This window comes from Amblyomma americanum, chromosome 1, assembly GCF_052857255.1.
Source record: "Amblyomma americanum isolate KBUSLIRL-KWMA chromosome 1, ASM5285725v1, whole genome shotgun sequence".
Taxonomy (NCBI): Eukaryota; Metazoa; Arthropoda; class Arachnida; order Ixodida; family Ixodidae; genus Amblyomma; species Amblyomma americanum.
Genome location: NC_135497.1, coordinates 94578802 through 94595690, shown reverse-complemented (window position 1 = coordinate 94595690; position 16889 = coordinate 94578802). Strand labels below are relative to the sequence as shown.

The window sequence follows — 16889 nt, the reverse complement described above, 5'->3', positions numbered from 1 at the left end:
TCCATAAAGTGTTGACCTGATTTGAATAAGCAATGACGTGTTTTTCTCTGAAGTATATTTTTCTGTTGCTTTTTTTACCATTTTTTGTGTACGCTTCATTTCCTCATTGTCTTTTCTAATGATTTATGTGTATGTATGTTGCCTGCTGCCCTGCATAGTAGGGGCCGAGGGGCATGTCAAGCCACAATTTCTGGCTTTTTTCCCTCTACCCTCACCATGTATACATGAAAAATGAATTGAATTGAATTAAGTCAAGCCTTATCGAGTGTTGTAAAGCTCATGGTAGATAGCTTTACATCATTTTTGAGCAAGAACAAGTTGCACATGGAAAGCTTACCTGATCTTGCCAGCCTTTTACATTCCCTAACGTTTCCAACTCTTGGTTGCCCCGAGCATCAGAAGCGAACGCTGGCAGCTGTACTAAAGTTCTATGTTCTATTGAGATTTGGATTCTTTGTCAAGGGTCTTAACAAGGAGCGAGACAGACAGCGAGAACGACTAAAACTTCTAAAGCTGTGCCACTGCAATTGAATACACGTTTTTCGTAGCTTGTGTTCGCCAAAAAGCATTACCCTCCACTCTCACTGGCCCCTTTGATTAAAAATGCTGTATTCGCTTCATTAAACCAAATCTGTGTTTTGTTAAACTTGTGTTTTTTTTTAGTTTGGATTCCACCAACCGTTTGCGCTCACATGTTAGTTTATTTGGTTAGCATGTGGTTCACATACTGAGCTTTCAAGCTGTGGAAATCTGTACGAAGCAGGCTAAAACGTTGCATTATTCCTAAGCACCTGAAATATATGTAAAACAAAGTATTATTAAACGGGAGCCGAAACAACGCGCAGCACCCTTTCCAACTCTGAGCAGCGCGGCGCGAGGCCGTCTCGCCCCGCTGCGCGCGCTCACCCTACACCCTCCTAAAGCCCTTTGATCATATTATCAAGGGGCTTTACACCCTCCCGCACCACAGTGCCGCTATGCGGCCGCCGCCGGCAGGCATCACTTCTGGTGCCACCGCGCCGCTCGCGCTGAGCACACTAGCCAGTATATTCTAGGCACTATAGCGCCGGCGAAAAGCCGATAAGATGGCCGATTTTGGCCCGCAGGCGACTGAAATTAGCCCGAAAAATCGAACTTTCGAACTTTTGAAGTCCGGAATATTCGTCACGAATATGTATGCGCTTCTATGGGGTGACTGACGGTGCCTCATCGACGTCTGAAATATCCTACAAGTCCGAATTACCCGTCGGCTACTGTATTTCATCCTCGGTTAGCTGGCCTGCGACACTATCATCGATAGCCACATAATCAGTGAGCCGCATGGTAGAAGGCAGGATAGCTGCTGCGGTGTCGCAGTGGTTATGGTGCTCGGCTGCTGACCCGCAAGACGCGGGTTCAATCCTGGCAGCGGCAGTTGCATTTCAATGAAGGCAAAATGCTAAGGCGCCCGTGTGCTGTGCGATGTCAGTGCATGTTAATGATCCCCAAGTGGTCGAAATTATTCCAGAGCCCTTCACTACGGTACCTTTTTCTTCCTTTATTCTTTCACTCCCTCCTTTATCCTGTTCAGGAGTCTGCTGATATGCGAGACAGAGATACTGCACCATTTCCTTTCTCCAAAAACCAATTTTTTCCTTTAAATGCTAGAGGCCCGTGTACTGTGGGATGTCGATGCACGTTAAAAAACCCCAGGAGATTGAAACTATCCGGAGCCATTCACTACGGCGCCAATCATAGCCCCGAGTCGCACTGGTACTTTAAATCCCATAAAAACCAAAAACATTACCAAAACAGCTGTTGCCATCCTCTGTAGGTGCATCAGCTGTTACGATTGGCAGTTCTGCCACCCAACAGTCACGTGGCATAATACCACTGTGTCAGAAGCAGCTGGCAATAACTTCTGCAGGCATGTTGGTGCATTCATGAGCTAGAATGTTCACAGGACTGAGGAGCGTGATCGCTTCGTAATTGATAACTCCTTTCCCTCAAGCACTCTTGAATGTCAGATTGTGCCGAACAAGCGAGCCAGCCTTCAAAATCCTTAAAAGACTCAATGTTCATTTTTAAGGTGAACTGTTAGGCTTTGGCACATATCAACGGCCTGCTCACAGGCAGATGGGTGTCACATGCGGTCGTGATCCACCGCAGTACAGCTACGTCAAGCTCTGGGTAGGCCGCCGTACACAGTCACTTGCTGTTGGCGCTGAACTTCTCCCTGTCAAATGGCTCCATGATGCTGTCCTTGTTCTTGACAAATGTGGCCAAGGTGGCCCTTTTCACATCATCCTGGCCCATTACGCCATGACATGGAAAGCTGTTCTTGAGGGCTTGCAACATCTGCACTTTTGAAGCGAATTCTTTGCCTGATAGTTCGGCCATTTTGCCGGTGTTGTCATGGTGGCAGAACACGCAGGCAGAGGACTCTACACATGCACAAACCGCAGCACTATGGTTAATGCACTGAAAACACAGGCACACACTGAACACGTTGGTGGATCACGCAAAGACGAAAGGAAGCTGAAAAAAAGCGGTGCCGCTGGGGGAAGGACTGTAGGCAAAGAAACCATAAGTAAAGAAATGCCCCCGTCACTGCAGTTGGCTGAAGCGTACACTTTGCAGAATTTGAAGAGCCTAAGGGGTTTCCTTTTAAGCAGTGCTATGGGGCTCCTGTAGGACCTATGAAAGTCTTAAATTTTGAATGGGTGAGAAAAACAGTTCCCCTTATTTTCAAAGCTGGCGATGCATAATAAGCCACACAGCCTAAGGAGCATATCTGTAAATGTTCGGTTGAGGCGTTCAGTAAACCCACTGACCTTGAAAATGATAGGCTGTGGTCAATCTATGTTGGCTGCAGCAGAAGCAGGGAATATCATTGAGGACGTTTGAGAGAAAGTAACGAGCTCGAGTGGTAACTCTCCGGGAGCACTATGACGGACACCGTCTTGCTGAAGAAAACCCGCAACATCGGTACCACAGCATGTGGCTAATGGACTCATTCTGGTTGTATAATCAGTGACAACAGAAATCCGCCGGTCGCCTGCCTAATCGGGACGTTGGGAAAAGTGCCAGAAAGGTGGTTTATGATTTACGAGGGTTTAACGTCCGAAAGCGACTCAGGCTATGGGGAACGCCGCTGTGGAGGGCTCTGGAAATTGACCACCTGGGGTTCTTTAATGTGCACTGACATCGCGCAGTACACGGGCCTCTAGAATTTCGCCTCCATCAAAACTCGACCGCCACGGCCGGGATCGAACCCGTGTCTTTCGGGTCAGCAGCCGAGCACTATAACCACTGAGCCACCGCGGCGGCACAAAGACGAATGTAGGACGACTCTTAGGCCTAAATGATCACGACCGTAGCAACAAAGCACACATACGGTGGAGCGCCAAAGACAGATGCGGAAGAGAGCTTGTGACACTAGAACTAAAAACTTGACGAGGGCAAACATGCTCATGACGATGACTATATTGATGGCCCAGACTGCGAATTAGTCTTTCAACTGTACACTTGTGCCACACTTTCCCTCTTCTTTTTCCTTTCTGGCCGCGCTACCCTGGTGATAATCCTCATAGCCTCCGTTGCACCTCTCTCCCTCTGCAATGACTCAGGGGGCTGCAGTGCTACGTTGAATTAACCGATGTGCACCAAAATTCGTTTGAATTAATGGGAGTTCCGCACCATAGACTTCTGTACATTTTTGTAGGGCCCAGGCGGGCAGGTTGAATTAACAGATTTTCAGAGTTAAAGGGGGACGAATTACCAAGCTTTCACCGTACGATGTTTTGCTCAGCAAAGTAGGAGCACGACCAAAAGAAAATATGCAAACATACTTGTTCGTCCTGCACAAGCAACCAAAAAAATATGACAAGCTAGGCTTAGAATCCTTTTCCAAAAATGCGCAATCCAAAAATGCCCTTCAGGTATTCGTCTCAAAGCTCGTTCACAGCTATATTCAAGATGGCTGTCACTCTTTACGCCGAAGAGATGAACAACTGCGCACCGGACCGCAAGTTTGACGTTTGCAACGGGTGATGCAGGTGTGGCAGCTGCAGCGAGGCAAAATTTTCAGCTGTTCCAAGCGATGTCGTCATGTGGGTAAAGTGGGGATTTCGCTGCACGACGATGTTAGAACGAGGAGCTATGGGACAGCAGCAGCGAACACGACGGAAGCGGTATTGAGGACAATGGAGGAAGTGTGGACGAGTAGTCCAGTAACTAATACATTTTCGTTTTGGAATGTGCCCACAGGCGCTCCCGTGTGTGGCAGCCGATAGCGGCTGGCGATAAGCACAGGTGGAGGTGGCAGGATAGTGCTATCACATTCTATTATTGAAGGCCAAGTGTAAGTGACCTCCAAGTTTTTTTTTTTAGAATTTTGATGTGGGGGGGGTCTCAACTTACATTCGAGTCGGCTTACAGTCGTATAAATACGATATGTCACGGCAAAGCAGATCTCAACCATACTCTTTGGAAATGCCCTCTTCCCCCCCTGAAGAGAAAAAAAATAGACGCTTAACCAATGGGAGGCTTGCCTACTCAATTCCGACTGGGAGATTCAGACAAAGGTCGGCCAACTGGGCGAAGACGCCGCCAGAAGCCAGGACTTTCCGGCCATCATTTAGGCGAGGGGCCTACAGCCCCTCAGACTGTTAAAAATAAAAGTCTTACAATCCAATCCAATTTAAAGCAAAAGCAATTGCTGCCTCACTGTGGGCCTAATTATTAACCCTACCTCCAAACAAGTGATTGCTTCCTGCCACACCTCCACTGAGACGAGCCAGAGTGGAATCAATGGTCAGGAAAAAGAAGTAAAAGCACAGGGCGAAAACAAGAACACCAAACAAAGGTTTTGTTAAAAAGCAAAAGACAGTATCGCTGCTGGACAGAAGCCTCGTTTGCAGAACAAGGAAGTCCAAAAGACACAGCTGAAGTATGCCTCGGAGGCTGCTCCACACATCTTGCGCACGTAAGCCGAAGATTACCACCACTACTGCAATTCAGAGATTTTTTCCGATGGTATGGGATTTCAACACACATTTTCCGACCGTCGAGACAAGAGCTAGCACACACCTCGCCGACGCAGCCCAGCTCGCAAAAGAAGTGGCCGAAAGATGCGTTGACCCGCTGCAGCAGCTCTTCCACGTCGTGCAGCCAGCGGGCCCCCGTTTCAGCCACTTCCGCACGGGTCAGTGACAGCTGGTGCTCACTGCCAGCCACCTCCTTCTCCAGCCGAGAGACAGTCGCCCTGCACTGCAGGTACTCGCGCTCCACCTGCGGAAAACCACTCGCTCAATTGCACCGAACTGACCGCAGCACCATTCTCCACCTTTCACAGTGCAGTGGTTCACAATGCCCACATTCTTGGGCACCAAATACACCGTACTGATTTGTTATTTTGAAAAAGTGGTTCTGAAAAAAGGAAATCTCAGAGGACACCTCAGCTGTACTGCTAGAGAAGGAATGAAGGAGAGAGTGAAAGAAATAGAAGACAAAGAGGAACAGAGAAAAAGAGGAAAAAATCTGAGGGAGAGCCTCCCCCTTTAAGACAGTAAGGAGAACTCTATCAATTTTTTTTTTTTTTAGCAAAATCTGATAGTTTGGCATTTCATGGCTTTGTTGCCGCTCGTCCGGGAGCGAAAGATGCATTCATTTCAAAGAAATTTGGATTCCAAGTTGAAAAAGTTTTTCCCGCCCACCGATTCAAACTCTGTGCACTTCTATGATGTCATGGCGTACTCTTAAGACGTCACATGGCGGAGTGACGTGAAACGTGACGTAAACACAGACTCCGTGATTTCTGGCAGCTAGCGGCGAGTTCTAGCAGCAGCCAAAATGAAAGCTAACGCCGCCGCACGCTGAAGGCATCTATCGGGGGCCACTATACCGTCACTTCGTTTATGTTTGCACCGGCGTCTTGCCAGCGTTACGATGGATCCCGTTCCCGAACCCGCCAACAAAGTTCTCGCAAAAACTCCGGCCTGCATTTCTGTGACCTCAGCCCCACAGAGTGTGCGATGCCTTTGAGGGAGCACGGTTAGGTTAGGCGCCGGCAGGTCGTTTCTTCCTTCCTCAGTGAGCAGCCGTTGCTAATTAAATATCTTGAACCCAGTGAGGGGAGTCGCGAGGGGCGAGGACACGGTCGGCACGTCGTACCCATCCGAGGCTGGCCGAGGCTTTGGGGCCAATGGATTGCGATTCCTTGAAAGGCGCTGTCGCACGGTGCAGCAGGCGGCGTTGAGGAGGTTTCTCATGGTTGCAAGGGCCAGGTTATTATTATTATTTTTTTTTCTACAAAAAACGAAAGGGTGCTCAAGGGCGCTCGGGTTTAAAGTTGGCAGTTTGAAAGTAAAACCGATGCACGACACTTCAACGGGTTTTGCGCGTTTCCGGAGGTAAGGGGTCCACTGGATGAGGTTCTCTTGCCCACTTGCATGTATACCTTTAGATGTGTACTGTCAATGGATTAAATTATCCGAGAGCTCGAAGACAGCAGCTCCGCCCAACTGCCAAAGCTATTGAATGGAGCCGCAAACAAACAAGTTGGAGGAGAGCGGAGTCACGGACTCACAGGTTACAAATCTCTTTTAAAGCGAGAGCTTTACTGGCCGCGAATTTGCGATTTCGCCATGGCAGTGGTCTGAGGAGGCACACGACATCACAACGTGCGCCTCCTCAGACCACTGCCATGGCGAACTATTTGCAGACCACTGCCATGGCTGCAAAGTCAATGACAAAGATAGAGACCGGATCATTGAGGAAGGTGTTGCATGCCTCAGCAAATCGCATCCGAGCAAGAACCCTCCGCTCAATAGCCTTGCCAAATTCATGAAGTCGTCTGGCCTCGCTGTTCTGGAGGCAGACAAAGTAGGTGGTTTTGTTGTCATGCCAAATGATACCATCAACAAAAAAGCCACTGAAGCCATCGAGAAGAACTTTAGACCAGTCGACTTCAACCCTTCCAGACAAAAACGGGCTGCACTAAAACTGCTTGCAGGGATGAACCTGGAATCAATAGGAAAGGCAGTCAAAGCGGCTCAGACCGGATACCTCGAAATTTTTTTCTCAGGAAAAACGCACAAGCCTGCATGCCCACTTCGTGCCATTGTGTCTGAAAAAGATATGTGGCAAAAAGTGGTGAGTGACTTCCTTCGGCGCCAGCTGGACAGGATAGCTGGTGGTGACCCTTACCGCGTTCGAAGCTCAACGGAAGTCGTGCAGGTCCTGGAAGGAGGCAAGTTGTCAGCCTCCACCGGGTTTTCTATTGACGTTGAGGACTTATTTTACTCTGTGCCTCACGACACTTTGTTTGATGCTGTCTGAGAACGTTTGGAAGAATATGGCAAAGTCAGGTTTCAGAATTCCACTGGTGTCACAACTGATAAATTTCTGGACCTCCTAGAGTTTTATTTGGAGTCTACTGTTGTTTGCTTCCGGGAAGGGTTTTGCTTACAAAAGGCGGGAATATGTATAGGTTCGTCAGTTGCTCCGGTCCTATGTGAAATCTTTCTGGCGTCATTTGACCGTCGCATTGAAGCCAGCTTGAAGGAAACAGGGATAGCACATATTTTCCGATACGTCGACGACTATCTTATCCTTCTTAATGTGCCTACACACTGTGCCGCAGATACACTTATAAATCAAACTCTCACGGCCTTTGGTTCTTTATCGAGGGGCCTAAAATTCACACATGAACGGGCAGAAAATGATCGGCTCCAAATTCTGGACCTTCAACTTATATTTACAAATGCGCATGTGTGTTGGGCTTATCAGCCGCATTTAAAGAAACCACTTTTGAATTATGACAGTGCCCACTCCAAGCTGGTCAAGCGTGGCATAGTATCCCTTTGCATGAAATCCGCATTAGAAAAATCATGCGCCCACAATATACGGGAAAGCCTCCAATCCCAGATTGACCAGATTTTATCTGCAGGTTACCCAGCCTACCTGGTCACCGGCATGTCTGAAAACCTTTTGAAAAAGACAAAAAAATTCAGACCAAGCTAAACACGACACAGAACAGAAACCTGTGCAGGTAATGCCTTACCTGCACAGTCTCTCGCACAATTTGAAGAAAGTTGCGTCTCGTCACGGGGTTAAGCTGGTTTTTTCGGCTCCCTGCATACTAGCAAAATTATGTCCGATGGTAACCAAGAAGCTTGTTAAGAAGGTCTGCAATATCAAACATCAAACTGTATACACCCAATGCACTTCCAATGTTGTGTACGAGATCCCACTGACGTGCGGCAAAGCATATGTGGGGCAAACCGGGAAGTGTTTTAATGAGCGCGCCCGCAACAAGCACAACGTCACCCTGAAGAACAGATCTGGAGGTAACCTTCGGTTACACTGTAACAATTGCAAAAACTGCTACTCCAAGTAGAAAAGGCCCCAGACAAGCCTGAGAGAGAAGTAATTGAGGCTTTTTTCATTGACCTAAGAAAAGACAAGTGCATTAGCACGCCATCTATTAACCTTTCTAGGAATGAACTATCCTATTTGGATGGTTATATCTAATCTCTCAAAACCATTCGTTTCTATGTATTTTAGTTGGTTTTAGAATTTTTAATGTGGCTTTAACTTTTTCTGCCGCCCTTTACACGGTTTTTATCCCCGTCTCCCTTGTTTCCTTTGTTTCTCTGAATTTTTTAATTCATATTTTCATGTTGTTACGCATTTCTTCTTCATTAACATCTTTCATGCAGATCTGTATTCTCATGTTGTAATGCATTGTTGTTAGCCCATGCCTCGGCACGTGTTATGTTCACCTTCATAGGTTTTTAATCTCACTGAAAAATGCCCCTTGCTCTTTCTCGTGTTTGGTGATTAGGTTGACAGTCTCTCATGCAACTTATCTCTGGACAACAGGTGATATATAAGTGCGCCTGGCTTCTTTTGTCGTCACTAAAGTTGAAAGTTGCGCTTCTTTCCTGTTGTCTCCTTTTTCCTGTGAACGTCTTTTTTAGTGCACAGCGTCCAGAAATGAAGGTTTTCATTGTGTTGCGGTCGTTGGGTGCCGATCACGTGGTGTACGCAACGCAATTTGGCCAGTTCAACGGTTTGACCGCCGCAGTCATGCTTTTTGTTAGCGCCGCGAGCTATGTGGACAGCAGTGTGGAAACGTTGGAGCTCTTCAGTGACGCCAAGGCTGCATGCTGTCAGTAGACGCCAAGGAACTCACATACGGTGAAAACAGCTGGCAGTGATGCGTCCGACGGCGGTGACGAGCCTATGCCACGGCCAACTGCGTGTGAAGTAGCATGGGCGCTCAATGATGCAGCACGCTACTTCTGTGTCAATGAGAACTGTGACATTGCGCAGGAGCTCTTGGGCAAGCTGCAGACGATGCTGATGGAGTCTCGGCAGAAGAAACACAAGCAAAAGCGCATCACCGATTACTTTTAAATTTGACAACCTTTCCCCTAAATAAATATGTTTTGGAGCATAAATAGCGTCCTATACTCCGGCACCAAAGCTCGCTGCTCATGCGAGTGCATTCCAGTACTTGTTTCTGGTGCATACCTGTCTGATCAATTTATTTTATTTGCCATGAGGACCACATGAATTTAATCACCCACCACAAATGTGTAGCAGTGCCTAGCTTGCGATAACGAGTCTAGATGTGATTGATTCTAGCACCCATTCGAGAATTCGAACTTTGCTTAATTCGAACAATATTCTGGTACCCTTACAGTTCAAATTAACAAGCTTTCACTGTACCTGCAAAGACTCTGGTAATCAAGCACATGTTAAAAAATCAGCAAGAATCGGTGCAATGACGTCAGCTGTGTACTTGACAGGCAGTATCTGGATGCCACCGATATCACAGCTGCTAGAATTGTTAATGTTTTTGAATAGGTCTGTCACTTCTTCAGCACTATAGTAGAGTGAAGGAAAAGTGAACTGTCATTTTTAGTGTGCACATATTTAACTGCTTCAGATGGTACTTCATTTGAAGCCATATTTGTGAACAAATCGTTAAATTCATTACCTAGTAGTTGACCACCACACAACAGACCATCATTCACGTGCGATTTCAGTGGGACAACATGCGACTGACCATGGTGTAACACCATGTTTATAACCATGTATTCAGTTTTTAGAATTTCAAAACTGCAGTTACCCTTGGCACTCTAGCCCAACAGATTCTGGCTATTTTGATAGTAAGAAACGCAACAAACCTGGTTGATCTCATCCACCAACCGGAAAGGAACGGTTGTCTGCTCTTGCAATGCCATTAGGTAAAGCACGGTCGCAACGGACCGTGCTTCCCCACCACTCTGGTGGATTGCACTGAGCTCTGCCAGCGGTGCCTCGTCCCGGAACTTGACCCGGATGCTGACCCCGTACTTGTCGTACTGGTCAGCATCTGGGCTTCGGCTCAGAGACACCTGCCACGGGAAGAAAAAATTTCCTCCCTTAGATTGTGTGAAGCACCAACAGATGTAGGATACAGGACCCAGTAAATTTTGGGCACCTTCAAGAACAATGCAATGCTCACGGGAAGGCAGACATTGTCCAAAATGAGCGAGCATTAAACAGTGAACCATGCCCCATGCGTTTCTGATTGAAAGTTGCAAGGGTTGATGCAAGGAGGTGCACCAAGTCAACAAAGATGATGCCGAGCAAGAAAATGAGGATGTCAGAACATGACCACTTCAGTGAACATTATGAGGGCTTGCCAAGAAAAGGCCAGTTCTTCCACCTCTGGCCACACAAAATGTGCAAGGGGGACAGCGTCACAGGGCATTCCAGAAACTGGTGGCTGCCGACTCTTTGCTGTGGCTGTCCTCACTAGAGTATACAACCATGAAAGCCTCCACTTACAGAAAGGTGAGAGCAAGCTAGGTGCCAACACTGAAAGTGAGTCCATGCTGAGAACTCGTGCATCGTCTTGTGTCTATTCTGTGTACAATGCACAAAAACAAATGGCTTTTCTCGTGAATGTGGGTTTGAGTGCTAGCGTACTGAGAGGTGCACACCAATGCCCTGAACTCAAACGAGCTGCTTTTATTTCTTCAACTTTCGGCGAGCTCAAAAGCTTGCCAATACAAAGATGTTCCACATGCTCAGGCACAGTCCAATGATAGAAAATGGAGGTGTCCAATAGCTGTTAGGACACCGTCTGGAAGGTTCACTTCCCAAGAATACAAAAGACACGAATATACCAGTTGTTGGGCAAGTTGGTGTTCATGGGCATCCATAACAATAAACAGTGCGACAGATGGGAGACAGAAGAAGGGACACAACACAGAGCGCTTATTCACAACTAAAACGTTTCATTGGCAGCCAGCCAGTATAAATACTGCCCTGGTGGCCGGAAAAGATATAAGCACGCTTGACTTGCGTGAGATTCAAAATCACCAGTACATCAGGCACGTGTCAACAGGCAAGTGTCATATGTGGAAAAAAATGTCACCGCTACAATGGGTACAAGTTATCATTTACAATCAAGGTAAAGATTTTTCTTATCTGACAGTACTACAGAGGAAGTACTGATACATTCTTCTGAGGTCCTAGCTATCAGGTGGGCTTCTATTATTTCCTTTGCTAGCAAGTTGTGGTTTGTTGCTATCACAGAGCATTCCTTATACAGTGGAAAACAGACTTTAGTGTCTCGTCTCGTCATTTTCGTCGTCTTTGCACTGTCTGCAGCGTTTCGCTACTTGGCCTGTGATGGCAACACGAGAGACATCATACTTGTGCTCCTTTAATCTTTCGTTAACATATCGGTCAGTTTGACTGTTGTCTTGTCATGTGGCAAGTGTTACATCGGTCAAACTGGCCGATGTGCTACCGAAAGATTAAAGGAGCATGAATATAATGTCTCTCATGTCCCCATCACAGGCCACGTACCAAAACATTGCAGAGACTGCAAAGATGACGAAGACGAGGAAGACGATGACGACTCAAAAGCCTGTATTCCACTCTACAATAAATGCTCTGTGATAGCAAAGAACCACGACTCGCTAGCAAGAGAAATAATAGAAGCATACCTGATAGCTAAGACCTCAGATGAATGTATCAGTATTCCCTCTGTAGCGCTGTCAGATAAGGAAAATCGTTACCTTGATTGTGAATGTTAACTTGTGCCTGCTGTAGCGGAGACATTAGTTCCCATGTATGACACTTGCCTGTTGACACGTGCTTGATGTACTGGAGATTTTGAATCTCACGCAAGTCAAGTGCACTTGTATCCTTTCCGGCCACCAGGGCAGTAGTTATACTGGCTGGCGGCCAATGAAACGTTTCAGTTGTGAATCAGCGCTCTGTGTTTTGTCCCTTCTTCTCTGTCCCGTCTGTCGCGCTATGTTATGAAAACGATACCAGTCTCATAGTGCCAAGTCCACATCTTTGACTATGCCATCTTTCCAGGCAATGCAATAGGAAGGCTATTTCTTATCTGAAAGGATATTGCTTGCGCCTTCTTTTGGTCAACAAAGAAGGTGGTCTTTCTCCACGCCCCAGAGGGATACGAAGGATATGAGGGGTGCCACAGGTGAGGGCTCTGGATTTATTTAGACAACCCGGGGTTCTCTAACATGCATTGAGATCAAAACAGGCGTTCTTTAATTGCATTTTGCTCCCTCTGAAATGCAGCCACTGCAACCTTGGAATGAGCGGATAAATGCCAAAGCCACTGAGCCATTGAGCGTAAAGGTGTTCTTACTGTGCTTCAGGTTGTGTTGTGTTGTGTTGGGTTTAGTGGCACATAGGCAGCTAAGGCCATCATGCGCCAAGCTCAAGGTATAGAATTGGCTTTCTGTACAATGTTTAGGAATATGAAAAATCGTCGATGGTGCAGATGGCCTAAAAATATTGAACTGCCTAGTAAGAAACAGAAAAGAAATCTGGAAATAGCTAATGGTACAAGACCCGGAGAAGGTCAGGTAGCCTCAGCGGTTATCCTTGGCTGGGCAAGGATCCTGAGGCTCCCAAACAATCAAATAAAAAGCCTCAGCCTTCTTCTCAGGAATAAGAAAGTGGCTGAGGTGTATCATGTAATAAAGCGAACCAGTGGTTAAAAATTTAGTTTTTCAAGTACCCCTGCTCCCTTTAAAAAGCTAAAAACAAAAGGCATATTAACAATGGCATTATCATCTACGAGCAGTGCTGGATGAAAAGGAATGCATTCATTATAAAATTGAGTATAATACTTTTTTCTTAGTGTTTCAAGTTTCACACATGAAAATATAATGTGATTAACAGTAAGATCATCTCCGCATTCGCAAACAGGCTTGTCTTTTTTTGTTAGCAGGAAGTTGTGTGTAAAATGTATGTGGCCTATCCGGAGACGACATATCACTTCCTTAAAACGTTCCTGGTGAACACGTGATTTAAATTCACCTAAAACAGGCTTTACCAAGTGTAGTTTATTATTCACTTCGCCGTTCCATGCTGACTGCCATTTTTCTCTTAATTTACGCTGTACTAAGTTTATGCAATCCTTAAAAGGTATATTTACTTTTGTTGTTTCCATGCCACGAGCTTCAGCATCGCAGAAATCTGCCCTCTCGTTGCCTCTTATTCTAAAATGACTGGGAACTTAACAGAATTTTATGTTTTGTCCTCGAGCTGCGGCTGTTACTATCTTGTGTATGATGTCACCAAGAATCGGAATGACTGCATTTCTAGGGTACAGAGTTGTAAGTATACTGAGGGAATCTGTGTAAATAATACTGTTGGTGCGGTTCTCATTGTCTATTTTTTCTACGGCCACACAGACTGTGTAACATTCTGCAGTGAAGATGGATGAGCACTGTGGAAATTGTACTGTTTTCTCCAACTTCCCTCGGACCACTGCGCTTCCTACGTAAACGTCCGTTTTTGAACCGTCTGTATAAAACTGCGTAAAACTACTGTATTTTTATGTATGATTGTGCGCCATGGCGGTTGTGGCAGCTCACCGCAGTATTCGCCTTCTGAAGTGGCGTCATTGTCAGCATTCAGCACTTCTCCAACTACAGTCGCCGACCGATTTTTCGGACTCGAAGGGACCCAAAAAATGGTCCGAATAAACAAACAGTCTGAAAAATCCGTGAAGTACAAAAAAATAACTTTACCGAGATGAAATCGGCTTAAAAGTGTCACCGATTTTACCTTGCGGAAAATTTCTCTTGCTGGCGACGATTTGCGCCTGTATTTGCGCCAAAGTTGTGCTTTCACTGTACACGCAAGACAGCAAGGTCACCGCATTTAGTTGGAATACTTCCCATGCTTCTTTCACGGACCCGGCGGGGCCATGTTGTCCACAACCCGAGTGTGCACCACACCGCTCGTTAAACACACGCAAGGATAAGGCACTCTTCTTTCAAAGCGGCGGAACCGTCGGACGCAATCACAAAATGGCGAACAGATGTAACTTCGTGAAGACTGAGCACCACTCGGTCAATGCGGTCAGAGAAACCCAAGTGACGAAACGAAGAATGGCGAACGTATGAGACCCACCGCGGTGGCTCAGTGGTTAGGGCGCTCGGCTACTGATCCGGAGCATCCTTTATCCTGTTCAGGAGTCCGCTGATATGTGAGACAGATACTGCACCATTTCCTTTCTCCAAAAACCAATTTTTTCCTTTAAATGCTAGAGGCCCATGTACTGTGCGATGTCGATGCACGTTAAAAAACCCCAGGAGATTGAAACTATCCGGAGCCTTTCACTACGGTGCCAATCATAGCCCCGAGCTGCACTGGTACTTTAAACCCCATAAAAACCAAAAACGTTACCAAAACAGCTGTTGCCATCCTCTGTAGGTGCATCAGCTGTTACGATTGGCAGTTCTGCTACCCAACAGTCACGTGTCACAATACCACTGTGTCAGAAGCAGCTGGCAATAACTTCTGCAGGCATGTTGGCGCATTCATGAGCTAGAATGTTCACAGGACTGAGGAGCGCGATCGCTTCGTAATTGATAACTCCTTTCCCTCAAGCACTCTTGAATGTCAGATTGTGCCGAACAAGCGAGCCAGCCTTCAAAATCCTTAAAAGACTCAATGTTCATTTTTAAGGTGAACTGTTAGGCTTTGGCACATATCAACGGCCTGCTCACAGGCAGATGAGTGTCACATGCGACCTTGATCCACCGCAGTACAGCTACGTCAAGCTCTGTGTATGCCGCCGTACACAGTCACTTGCTGTTGGCGCTGAACTTCTCCCTGTCAAATGGCTCCATGATGCTGTCCTCGTTCTTGACAAATGTGGCCAAGGTGGTCCTTTTCGCATCATACTGTCCCATTACGCCCTCTTTTTTAATTTTATTTTTTATGCCTCACCATAATTTATGTCCCATTACGCCATGACATGGAAAGCCGTTCTTGAGGGCTTGCAACATCTGCACTTTTGAAGCGAATTCTTTGCCTGACAGTTCGGCCATTTTGACGGTGTTGTCATGGTGGCAGAACACGCAGGAAGAGGACTCTACACATGCACAAACCGCAGCACTATGGTTAATGCACTGAAAATACAGGCACACACTGAACACATTGGTGCAGCACGCAAAGACGAAAGGACGCTGAAAAAAGGCGGTGCCGCTGGGGGAAGAACTGTAAGCAAAGAAACCATAAGTAAAAAAATGCCCCCGTCACTGCAGTTGGCTGAAGCGTACACTTTGTAGAATTTGAAGAGCCTAACGGGTTTCCTTTTAAGCAGTGCTATGGGGCTCCTGTAGGACCTATAAAAGTCCTAAATTTTGGATGGGTGAGAAAAACAGTTCCCCTTATTTTCAAAGCTGGCGATGCATAATAAGCCACACAGCCTAAAGAGCATATCTGTAAATGTTCGGTTGAGGCTTTCAGTAAACCCACTGACCTTGAAGATGATAGGCTGTGGTCAATCTATGTTGGCTGCAGCAGAAGCAGGGAATATCATTGAGGACGTTTGAGAGAAAGTAACGAGCTCGAGTGGTAACTCTCCGGGAGCACTATGATGGACACCGTCTTGCTGAAGAAAACCCGCAACATCGGTACCACAGCATGTGGCTAATGGACTCATTCTGGTTGTGTAATCAGTGACAACAGAAATCCGCCGATCGCCTGCCTAATCGGGACGTTGGGAAAGGTGCCAGAAAGGTGGTTTATGGTTTAGGAGGGTTTAATGTCCGAAAGCGACTCAGGCTATGGGGAACGCCGCTGTGGAGGGCTCTGGAAATTTTGACCACCTGGGGTTCTTTAATGTGCACTGACATCGCGCAGTACACAGGCCTCTAGAATTTCACCTCCATCAAAATCCGACCGCCACGGCCGGGATCGAACCCGTGTCTTTCGGGTCAGCAGCCGAGCACTATAACCACTGAGCCACCGCGGCGGCACAAAGACGAATGTAGGACGACTCTTAGGCCTAAATGATCACGACCGTAGCAACAAAGCACACATACGGTGGAGCGCCAAAGACAGATGCGGAAGAGAGCTTGTGACACTAGAACTAAAAACTCTGACGAGGGCAAACATGCTCATGACGATGACTATATTGATGGCCTAGACTGCGAATTAGTCTTTCAACTGTACACTAGTGCCACACTTTCCATTTTCTTTTTCCTTTCTGGCCGTGCTACCCTGGTGATAATCCTCATAGCCTCCGTTGCACCTCTCTCCCTCTGCAATGACTCAGGAGGCTGCAGTGCTACGTTGAATTAACCGATGTGCACTAAAATTCGTTTGAATTAATGGGAGTTCCGCACCATAGACTTCTGTACATTTTTGTAGGGCCCAGGCGGGCAGGTTGAATTAACAGATTTTCAGAGTTAAAGGGGGACGAATTACCAAGCTTTTACCGTACGATGTTTTCCTCTGCAAAGTAGGAACACGACCAAAAGAAAATATGTAAACAGACTTGTTCGTCCTGCACAAGCAACCAAAAAAATATGACAAGCTAGGCTTAGAATCCTTTTCCAAAAATG

The 16889-nt window shown here is 46.6% G+C and overlaps 1 protein-coding gene across 8 annotated transcripts in view; it reads right to left on the bottom strand.

The window, feature by feature from the left end:
* Positions 1–16889, bottom strand: part of LOC144113260 (structural maintenance of chromosomes protein 5-like) — a 77972-nt gene that overhangs the window by 25209 nt on the left and 35874 nt on the right. For 6 of the 8 annotated variants that reach the window (XM_077646240.1, XM_077646236.1, XM_077646241.1 and 3 more), the window contains 2 exons: positions 10179–10388; positions 5071–5271 (listed from right to left, as the gene is read on the bottom strand). In XM_077646240.1, coding sequence (XP_077502366.1) covers positions 5071–5271; positions 10179–10388 — 411 coding nt within the window. The remainder of the gene's footprint in view (positions 1–5070; positions 5272–10178; positions 10389–16889) is intronic. The other 2 variants (XM_077646243.1, XM_077646242.1) reach the window with 1 other exon arrangement.